The following is a 12,182-nucleotide window of genomic DNA, read 5'->3' on the forward strand; positions in this document are numbered from 1 at the left end:
GGCCTCCTTACGAGTTTGTTCCTCAACAACTTATTTTAGAGATAATCCCAGGAGGGAGTTTGGAATATGTGCACTCCTGGCAAAAGCAACTATTTGTTTTTTCAGTTCACATGAAGAAGATAAAAGTCACCCGTGATGAAAACCCCCCCTTCAATGTAATTTTAGCTATCTTCTCAACTAGTAGATTATCTAACTCTTCTACTTGTCCAGGAGGTCTATAAATCACACCTACACGAGTTACTGTGTGATTACCAAATTCTAACGTAACCCAAACAGACTCTATGTTCGCTTCACTAACTCATATTTGGTTATATTTTACGCTATTCTTTAAATACAGAGCCACCCTTCCCTCTTTCCTGCCTTTTCTATATAAAGAGTACCATGGTATTGCTGTGTCCCAGTCATTTTTCTCATTATACCATGTCTCAGTAACAGCCTAAATCTACATTCTCAGATGCTATTATTGCCACAAGTTCATGGATCTTATTCCCTAAACTGCGAGCATTTGTAGACATGACTCTGAGGTTATCATTTTTTAACACACTTGCTACAGGCACATATAAACCACTTTAGATAATTAATAACCAGCATTACACAACCGGAAATTTTGGCTATGTGTTGTGTATCGAAACTCAACAGAGAGAGAAATCTTGAGTACATTCTCAAACAGAAAATAGATTTTGTGGAATAAGTAGCTGGCTACATTCCATGCTTGTGCTTTGAATAAAAGCTGGGATTTATCACCTGTATTGCCTTTTGTTTGAGTCCTAGACAATGACTCATATTTCATATTTTGAATTCTTTTTAGCAAAGAATATGATTTGTTTTTCTTCTTTGTTCTTTGTCTTACAGACTGGCAAAATATTTCAGTAATTTTAGACGCATACATTTGTTTGAATTTGTTACTGTAGGACATTTCCGCCTGTATATCAGCTTTCCATTAATTAATACACATGTTATTGCTACATATTCACATATTACATATTTAAACATTTTTGTTAATAAAGTTAATAAATCCCAGAAAGTAGAAATCATGGATATATATTATATTTTTTCTTAACAGTTAAAATTAATATATAAAATGAAATGTTTGCCTTTCCATTTTTAGAGAAATATTTTAGTCTTCTTCAATAGGCTGAAATGAATACACTATAATAATATGATTTAGCACTGTACAATATTGGAAACAATTATGTGCATGTGTAATTGGTAATTAAGTTCTTTCAAACTGCATTTGAGTATTTTTGATACGGCACATTTGTTTATATATTACCATAATATTTTAATTAAGTAGTATTTTGCTTTACAGGACTTCAAATATACTAGCACTTCACAATTCACAATAATAGCACTTTAAATGCAATGTGATGGATTTCAATATAGTATTTGCACTTGTAACAGCACTTTATTATCATAGCGATGGATGGCACTTTAAATGTCTAGTGTTTAATATCTTTCCTTAGTATTTATATGATATATTGTCATATTCCATACTTTTAATGGAGGCAATTAAATAACTATATAGTCATATATATATATATATATATATATATAATCTTTTTTGAATATATATATATATATATATATATATATATATATATATATATATATATATATATATATTCAAAAAAGATTTAAGGGAGCACATTAGGTCTTCAATTCAGTGAAAAAAGTTATTGTATTTTTTAGAAAAAATCAACGTTTCGACCCTCCTGGGGTCTTTATCAAGATCTTGATAAAGACCCCAGGAGGGTCGAAACGTCGATTTATATATATATATTCAAATATATATAGAATAAATACATTAATAACATTAAAAAAGGGGAAAGGTAGTAGTAGAGATAGAGCAATTCTGGATTTCTATATATCTAGGTATATCTTTTTATTATTTGTATTAGTTTGGAGTTCTGTAAATTCATAATGATAAAATGATTGGTGTTAATGAATTAAGTATAAGACCAGTAGGACTGCACAAATTAAAATAGAGCCATGGCTGGAAAGACTGTTTCAAGTTTTGACATGAGATCCAATGGGAAATGGTGGAGTGTAAGAGAAGGAGGAACTATCCCCAAAATATGAGAGAGGAAAAGAGGAGACAAGGTCAGATGAAGTACATCACTGTACACGTCAGAAGAAGTGAACTAGGGATTACTACATGCTTGCCGGTGAACAAAATCGAAAAGAGAAAGAAAAACTGCTGTAGTATGTTTTAAGCATGTTTGCTGTGTGAGCTTTCTTGAGAGATACATGTCTTTCAAATCAATAAATAAATAGGGTTGCTGTTATGCCATTGGGTTATAGCTGGTCTCTCCCTCAAGCATTTGAAGATTGAGGATTAAGTGTTCTATGGTCTGTGGGAAATGTTCCTTCACATATCAAAGCTATTTAAACCCAGAGTCAGTTGGAAGGGCTCTGGTATATGTGAGTGCTGTTTTAAAGGGATTTATCAAAGGGTTTTATGTTTTGTTTCTTTTTTTAGCACCAGTGGTCTTAGAGTTTGTTTATATTTTTCAGATTTTTGTGTACTATTCCCAATGATAACAAAATTACTGTGTTAAGTATTATAATCTATTGTAAGTTTAGAGCATCACGACTGATGGGATACAGTTTTTATGAACACTGTAAAGCGTTATGATTGATGCTATAACAGATTAATTATTACATTTTATTATAGTATTACACTTTAGTTAATTTCTCTGCACTAATATAAGTACTTTTAAAAGTACCTTTTGCACATATAGATGCTTTAAAATTTCACTTTGCACATTACAATTTTTTCCCTTACACCTGTAAGACTTTTTGTGTCGTTTCCTGACTTCCTAACTTAAAGTTACTCATATTAGTGTATTATATTTTAGACTAAAACATACTATACATTACAAATTCATATTTCAGATTAGAACACATTTTAACCCCTTAAGGACACATGACATGTGTGACATGTCATGATTCCCTTTTATTCCAGAAGTTTGGTCCTCAAGGGGTTAAACAGTGAGAATTTGTGCTACAGATATAAATGTACAAATATATAAAAATAAAATACATGCCAATCAAATAATGCTGGTATAGAATGTTAGGAGATGTTTCATTAAGGTTATTTACATATGGCATGGTACATATTTATTACTGGCATTTATAAAGCGCCAACATATTCTGCAGTGCTGTACAATTGGGAAAAACAACACAACAGGAACAGACCAATACAACAGGTAGAGGGCTCTGCCCGTGAGCTTACAATCTAAAGGTTAAATTGGGAAGATGAGAAAAGAGGTAGCTGAGGGATTTGTATGTGATGGCAGAGATAGTTAATAGTATAACTGCAGCAGCTGATAGCATGTGAAAGGAACGAGGAGGTGATTGGATGTGGTTCCAAACAGCTAGAAGAGCATGTTATATGGTTAGAAAGAACCGGGGGGGGGCAAGAGGGTGGGTAGAGCTGAGCAAAATTAAAAGGCCTTGATGCAGGGATGGATGATGACTTCGGGCTAAGAAAGAGTGATAAAACAGTGACTTTAAAAGGAATTTACATCTGGGAGTGGCAAGTAGGGGTTGAATGGGGGTTGGGGGGTAGAATGGACCAGGCTAGCCATTTATGATGAAAAAGTAAGTATTTACCAACCAAAATTCTAACAGCCAGATTATTAATGACTACATGTAACATCAAGTACAAAATGTTACAGTAGTAAACTATATGTAACAGTGTTAGTATCTGTGATAATTGTGATAAAATTCCAATTAACTAATTAGGTATGATTGATTGATCACTAATGAGCAAATTAATCTATTATAGATAGTTAAGATGGCACTTGTCTGTAACTGTGTCGCACTAAGAAATTCAACTAAGCTGACATTGCATAAAATACTTAGACTGTGTAAGATGACATTGCATAAAATACTAAAACTGTATTGCGCTGATATTGCATAGAATATTCCATAGCGTGTCTGGCCAATATCCAAAAAGGCCCTTGTGTGTAAGAGAGGGACTTGGTATTAGAAAGATAAAGAGTAGGGACATAGATAGATAAGATGCCGCATGTGTCTGGCATGGGCCTTGGGGGTCATGACCGGCCTGATCAACCGTACTGACTACCTAACGTGCGTGACAAGATACATGCTGGGCTGCACTGATAAGAAATACAAACTTGGTAAAAAGTATAAAAGACGGGGAAACTTGGCACTCACTTGGAGAACTACCCACCTGTAATGCGGACGCGTGTTGCTGGTCTCTGCTGTTCCCAGAGAGGGTCCCTCCAAGCCTGACTGTCTGAGTTCCCCCGGTCGTGCAGCGAGGACGTAACCAAGCCCCCTCTAAATGGTGATGTATACTTAAGTTGATATATCTAGATACTAAGCTGTTTTGATGTGAATGCATGCAGCTACTTAATGAGAATTAAGCTTATTTTGTCCTGGGTCCCTTTATGGACAATAAAGTGTGATGTGAATTATTATCTGCAACGTGGTCTCTGTGTGATTTCTGTTTCCTATAGCTCAATATACTCATTCCGAAGTGGGTTGTGTGCCCGCCAGTATCGTTATAAGCCTTATTAGGTAATTGATTATTACTTTTTGGATATTGGTGCTTCATGAATTTAATGATTAGGCACAACATTTTGGCGTAATCGGCAGGATGAGTATTAATTGAGCAGGGAAACTTGAAATCAATTTAGTTTTGAAAGTTGTTAGAATTTGTTTAGAGTTTGCTGGAACTGTTTGCGTAAGATAAGAAAATTGTGTTTAGGACTTGTTAGAACTGTGTATGTAGATAAGGATATTGTGGTTAGAAATTGTTAGGACTGCTTAGGCGAATTGTAAGTACAGTTAAAGTGAAACTAACATTGTATAAGGTTTAATTTTTGCTGCGACACGGAGGAAAGAAAAGACGTTTGCAAGCTGTCAGTTTCTTCCGTGCGTTGCAGTAAAATATGTTATAGAGATTTTAAGTTTAGGAAACAAACACTACAGTTTCTAAAGTTTCTTTTGAACATTGTGTAAACTTGAAAATGTTTGCATGACTTTGCAAGAGCAAAATTGGTGAGTGAATGCTCGATCTAACAAGATTGAGGAGTGTTTCAGAAGATTGATTGAAGAATGCAAGTTGTGCTCAGTTGGTAGACGCCCCTATACATCTTAACGGTGTGTAGAACGCCAGTGCCGCTGGGGAGCGATACCCTCAAACAGGCTAGCGTCCTGGATGAGGCTGAATTGCTGCTAATTTAATAAGCTCAATACCAGGTATTGAGATAAGGTCACCAAAACCACGAGATTGTTTGGGGTGATTCTGGCACGAATGGGTGATTGTGCTTGGTCAGTTAACAAGTGCCCCTACGCACCTTAACAGGTGCTGGAAGCCAGTGCTGACTAAGGAAGTGAATGAAACGGTTGTTCCTGAAAGTGCAAGACTGTTGGCTCGATTCATAGACGCCCCTATGCACTTTACGGAGTGTGTAGAAAGCCAGTGTGGTCGGGAAGCGCAAACCTGCAGCCAAATTAGTCATTTGGGCAGGCTTGAGTGAAACATAAAACAATAAGCCAGACACTAGGTGTTTGGATTAGTACATATTCAAGTGAAATTAACTAAAACACATAGTACACACATCCCCCAAGGAGTGCAAGTATATTCTAAATCAATCATAGGGACTTTGCACAATGTTTAAAAAGAATAAGAAACAAGGTGATGATGCCATCATTCCCGGATGGGAGGATGAGCCATATGCGGTGATTGCCAGTGAATGGGCCCGTTCAGCTGGCAAGGGTAACGATGACTGTGAAAAAAGTGAAATTGACATGCCTACTAACCTTCTTGATTGCCTGACGAAAATCCCAAAAGATAAGTGGCAGAAAAGAGGTTGGGTAATACTGAATGCCTATAGACAAACACACAAAGCTAAATGTCTTATGGAAAAAGAAAAGCGTTTGTATGAAATGTTATTGCAAAAATCTGTAATGAATGTGACTAAGGCTAAGGGTAAGGTTGGAACTCGTAAGATTAGCAAGAGGAAGATGCAGGTGTGCCTGGCTCAGGTAGGATCCAATTGGGATCCTGACACTTGGGATGGCAACATCTGGAGTTCAGACGATGAGTCTGGTGGAGTAAATGCTTTGCCTGTGGTCATAAGAAAATTGGAGTACACTGACCTGGGGCAAATTAGCAAGACCTCCATGGAAGACTACACTCAACAGGAGATGGCTGACATTCTTTCAACCTTCAGGCAGCGGCCAAAGGAACCGCTGGATGAGTGGGTTGTGAGACTAGCCGAGACAGGGGCGGGAGGCATCAATCTTGATGCCATGGACTCGCCAAAGTTAGCCACTATCTCAGAGGATGAGAATGTCAGGAGGATGCTGTTAAACGGACCCCCTGCCATAGAGGGGAATCCGGCTTCACTCACCCTCCTTGAGCTTGTCCAGATAGGGTTAAAACTGAGGTATCCATCTGTCAGTGACTGGCCAGATAATGACAAACCTTGGTACGGGCTGACAGATGCAGTAAGGAAACTGAAACAGGAGATGGTCAGACAGGCTATCCAGAATTCCCAACAGCTGGATAGACTGATGGAAATGCCTGTGACAGTTCAAATGAGAAATAAGATTATAAAGACCGCCCCTCCAGCATATAAGCAGGTAATAATGACACTGCTTATAAATCAAACAGGAAACTCATTGCAATTGGTTACTGAAGCCATTATGCAATTGGGGGAATTGGGAGACCTGGGAAACCTGTTAGGAGACCTGGGAGACCTGGAGGTGACGGACTCTGACCAAAAGGATTGACTAGTGAGGCAGGCTCCAGTGATTGACTTTTCAGTAAAAGACCACAGACCCCATGTAAATGTAGAAATTCACTGGAAACATAAAAATGTTGAAAGGGTTACTGCCCTTGTGGACACTGGAGCCGAAACCACCTTAATTTATGGTAACCCTAAGAAATTTTCTGGATCACCCTATGTGATCACAGGTCTGGGAGGTAAAAGGACAGAAGCAGTCCAGACCTGGGTAGAACTGAAAATTGGACAGTTGCCCAAAAAGAAGTATTCAGTTTTAATTGTCCCCATACCTGAATACATAATTGGTATTGACATCCTTGACAACACTGTGATACTCTCCAAGTCAGGACAAGACAAATGGGAATACGTGCCCTCGGGCAAATGTTATTTGAGAGAATAAGATGAGTCATATCTTTACAGGCAAAGCTCATTGGTCCGGCTGTTATTGTGATGGTTGCGCTTACTCTACCCCTTTTGGTCGAATCAGATACCAACAACGAGATTGGAGGTTGGGACCGGAGTGATTCCGCAGAAATGAAGTGGAAAGAGATCGAGATGCGAGTAACCTGCCTGACTTATGACTGTCCAAACATGAGGGCAAGCCTGTATGGAGAAGGCTATTTCAGCCACAACGACACTGAGAAGATGAACTATATTAAGCTGCCGCACGGATCATTTGATATGTTAACGTTAGAATCTACAACACCCTTTGGCTGCCATATACTATATACACATGTTGACTTTAATATTACTTCAGAGGAACTTACCCAATATTGGGTGGGTTACGCAAATGAGCAAAGCACAAAGCGGACATACACTGTTATAGAGAATAGTGGTGCAACCTACTGCTGCACTAACAGCACCCCTGATACCTTTACCTTTAAACGTTCTGATGTAAGTTGTATAAATCACCCTATCCCTTCAAAAGGATTCTATTGGCTATGTGGGAGATGGGCTTATAAAAAACTCCCATGTAAAATGCAAATTGATTGTACCTTGGGAATGGTGATGCCCGCCATTTACCCTACTAAAACTTTACCTGAAAGCGCCCATCATCATTGGAGGAAACGAGACACCGGGTTATCAGGGTTTAAAATGGATAGAAACGCACAGTTTTGGGTCTCTCTTTTTCCAATGGTGGGGGTGGGAATGATGATAACTAATTTAAACCTTTTAATTGATTCCCTTGATGATGCCTTTAATAGCACAGGACTTGCTATTAGCTTACTTACTTATGAGCAAGAACAGATTAGACAGGTAGCTTTGCAAAATAGAATAGCCTTAGATTATTTGCTTGCAGCAGAGGGGGGGGTATGCAAAAGAATAGGAGGCAAAGCATGTTGTGTGTGGATAGAAGATAAATCAGGGAAAGTTAAACATGAGCTTCATCACTTAGAAGAGATACAGAAACGCTTTAGAAAACCACTGACCACAGATGACTTGGAACACTGGCTAGCTAATGCTACACAAGACTTTGACTGGACATTTGGTATAGGATCATGGATAGGAGGACTTGGGATGAAAATATTAAAGGGAATTGTGTGGTGTGTTTTTATTATACTCTGTATTTACCTATGCTACAAAATTGTTATTTGCTGCATTCAAAGAGTAACTACATTTAAAAAGCAAATGTTAGAAGTGTGATAAATGTTGTTTAGAGATAGAGAATGTTAAGCGGGAAGAGGCATGTCCTACGGGTGACCCTCGACTCGGAGAGCTTTAGTGCATGAATTGGTTCCAGGTGTGAATGGAACAATATGGGGATCAGTGGGTTAATGGGCTTGCCCCCTGCTGATAACCTGAATGGCATGCGTAAATGTGTGAGGTTTTGCTCACTGAGTGATCAAGGGATGGAATGTGATAATTGTGATAAAATTCCAATTAACTAATTAGGTATGATTGATTGATCACTAATGAGCAAATTAATCTATTATAGATAGTTAAGATGGCACTTGTCTGTAACTGTGTCGCACTAAGAAATTCAACTAAGCTGACATTGCATAAAATACTTAGACTGTGTAAGATGACATTGCATAAAATACTAAAACTGTATTGCGCTGATATTGCATAGAATATTCCATAGCGTGTCTGGCCAATATCCAAAAAGGCCCTTGTGTGTAAGAGAGGGACTTGGTATTAGAAAGATAAAGAGTAGGGACATAGATAGATAAGATGCCGCATGTGTCTGGCATGGGCCTTGGGGGTCATGACCGGCCTGATCAACCGTACTGACTACCTAACGTGCGTGACAAGATACATGCTGGGCTGCACTGATAAGAAATACAAACTTGGTAAAAAGTATAAAAGACGGGGAAACTTGGCACTCACTTGGAGAACTACCCACCTGTAATGCGGACGCGTGTTGCTGGTCTCTGCTGTTCCCAGAGAGGGTCCCTCCAAGCCTGACTGTCTGAGTTCCCCCGGTCGTGCAGCGAGGACGTAACCAAGCCCCCTCTAAATGGTGATGTATACTTAAGTTGATATATCTAGATACTAAGCTGTTTTGATGTGAATGCATGCAACTACTTAATGAGAATTAAGCTTATTTTGTCCTGGGTCCCTTTATGGACAATAAAGTGTGATGTGAATTATTATCTGCAACGTGGTCTCTGTGTGATTTCTGTTTCCTATAGCTCAATATACTCATTCCGAAGTGGGTTGTGTGCCCGCCAGTATCGTTATAAGCCTTATTAGGTAATTGATTATTACTTTTTGGATATTGGTGCTTCATGAATTTAATGATTAGGCACAACAGTATCATTATAGTAAAGTAATAATCTAGAAACATATGCATGCATATGGTAGACAAGCATAATTATTTGAATAACTCAGAAATTATATACTTATTAATGGGAGCATTACTGCATTATATAAGCCATAATTGTAATTCTATTTCTGGATTTATTTTAACCAAGCTAAATTTAATTTAGTAATGTTAATAGATATATAATCATAAAAGGAAAATATAAAACTGCTGTTCACCCTATTTCCACATTTGTGCTCTAATGTACATGCTTAAATATTGATTGAATATGACCTTGAATTATAATGACGGTCTAGTTGTATATGAAAAAAATAATTCATACTACAAGACTATAAATGGTTTTCCAAGATCTTGGGTCCTTAAAAAAACAATAATTAATTGACTACTGGACATCCCTACTAACAATTTGCACACACAGGCAGACTTTTTATGATAAATTCAAGTTAATCATTAGAGTCAATTTACCTTACATTTCTACACTATTTATACTATAAATTGAGCTGCAGATAGTTTGGCATTTTTATTTCATGGCTGCATTCTAACAGTAAATTTATTTATCTTACAATCTGCTTCGATGAACTACAACACATAAACAAGATGTTTTGTAAAAATGAAGTATAAACTTACATCCACAAAATCACAAACAGTTGCATTAGGTCCATATTGCAGTTGACACTGGTGGCTAAGATCATATAAGACTCCAGGAGCAACCAGTGGAGGTTTCACATCTTTCTTTATTGGAACATCATCAAGACAAAATCCCCATCCTCGACTAAAAAAAAGCCAACATAAACAAATTATAATTTACAATAGAACATAATATGCTTTTATTATAAATTCCATTTTCTTTGTCTTTGTTGCTTTTGGTGCCTTAAGGAAAGTCTAAAATCACTGTCAATACCATTAACAGTTGTACTTTCTTTCACATTAACTATGTAGTCATATGGTGTAAAGTTATTTGTCAGGAACATGTATTTTTTATATTATTGCCTTTTTAAATAATTCTGTTCTTCCTTTTAGTTTATAAGTCCACTGACAACATTGTTTTTAAGACCGCCCTGTCAGTGAACCTGGTAAAACTGTCGTCCTACTTTGCCTTTCATGTTTCAACTAAATAATTTTTGAGGTCTCAGAATCTCCAACTCAACTCAGAACTGATTTTCCACTGACCTCCCTGGAAATTCCTTCAGAATCTACAAATTGGATCTTTATACTCACCCTGTATCCTGCATTACCCATTTGGACTTCAAATGTTTCCAACTCAGCAGCTGAAAGCTAAATTAACTCTTTTTTCTGCACTCGGCTACAGCCAACCAGTTTACGAGCCTGTATATTTGTGTGTTTTTTTTTCCATAATGTAATTGCTTTCAGTAGGTTTCACTAATTTGCCTCAAGACTTGGGCAAATCCCCATTTTCTGTTACTTTCTTACATTTCAACAATCTGCCGTGAACTTGGTTTGTATTCCTACTACTAATTTGTTAATTAATTTACTAGGTGAAGCGACTTATTTTATTCAGCAGGACTGCTTTTTTTTCTCTTTATATTGTTCACAATCAGTTCTGATTCAGAGTGTGTGATGTAAATAAGACTTTTGTGTTTATTATATTTCATCATTGACAATAAAGGTTTCTGCAATTTAATATACAATTTTCTTGTTTGATCTGCAAGTAACAGGAATGAATATGACATTACATATTGTTGAATTAATGCTATAAAAAATATACAGAGAACATTCTTCATAAAAAATACTCTTGCTATTAAACAACAAAAAGCAAACAAAACTCCACAACTATTACTTGAGATGCTTTAGGTAAATATAAAAGTTATTGATGTACTCAATATACTCTAATTACAACAATGTATCACTATCAGAGTAAATATAACAAAAAATAAAAAAGGCTGAAAATGCAGACACACGTGCTAACCACCATCACTATTTCACACAGAGAGCCAGAAGTTCTCTGTCTGAGCCAAACCTGGTGTTTAGGGCTTAACTCATTGACTGAGAGCATTCTGATATTCTGGTGTTCTCAGCCAATGATTTAGCCCTACACTGCACAATTTAGCTCTAGAGAGCTACCAGAAGCTCCTACATATTTGCTTCTGTCGTTTGCCTAAAGTAGTAGAGGTTGGGAATAATGCTTTGTGGACTCCAGGTAATAAATAAATCCATAGCACCTTAAAATAAAGGTTAGGGTGAGTCAAGTACACCTAAAAGGTGGTAGTTCTCAGCAAAATACCAATGATGAGCAATTCCAGAAATTTGGTGAGTTTCTTTAGCCAATTAATTGAAATGAAAATGTATAAACAATCTGGAAAAAAAACAAAAACATGCACATATATCAAACATGCTGCAAGCTCAATTCTGGAAAGTATTTTACAAGTGGGATTATTCATTATACTCTTAATTGTAGTAAATTAAGATCTGATCTTGAATGTTTTTCCAATTCAGTTGTAGCCACAGCTTGGCTATTTTTGCACCAAAATGCTACCATTCACATTTTAATTTACTATAATTCAGAATTTAGTGAGTAATTCTGAGCTTTCAATGAAATCAAGGGTGATTCAACTTGGGGGAAGTTGGGATCCTTCAAAGCTAAAGTAGCACAAAGAAGCAACATTCAGTTCAACATTGGAGGATCTGTTGTGATT

The 12,182-nt window shown here is 36.9% G+C and overlaps 1 protein-coding gene across 1 annotated transcript in view; it reads right to left on the minus strand.

Moving 5' to 3' along the window:
* ADAMTS12 (ADAM metallopeptidase with thrombospondin type 1 motif 12) overlaps nt 1–12,182 on the minus strand; it is a 544,067-nt gene that overhangs the window by 218,369 nt on the left and 313,516 nt on the right. The window contains exon 9 of the mRNA XM_063453964.1: nt 10,156–10,300. Within this exon, the coding sequence (XP_063310034.1) occupies nt 10,156–10,300 (145 nt within the window). The remainder of the gene's footprint in view (nt 1–10,155; nt 10,301–12,182) is intronic.

Source organism: Pelobates fuscus, chromosome 5 (genome assembly GCF_036172605.1).
Source record: "Pelobates fuscus isolate aPelFus1 chromosome 5, aPelFus1.pri, whole genome shotgun sequence".
NCBI lineage: Eukaryota > Metazoa > Chordata > Amphibia > Anura > Pelobatidae > Pelobates > Pelobates fuscus.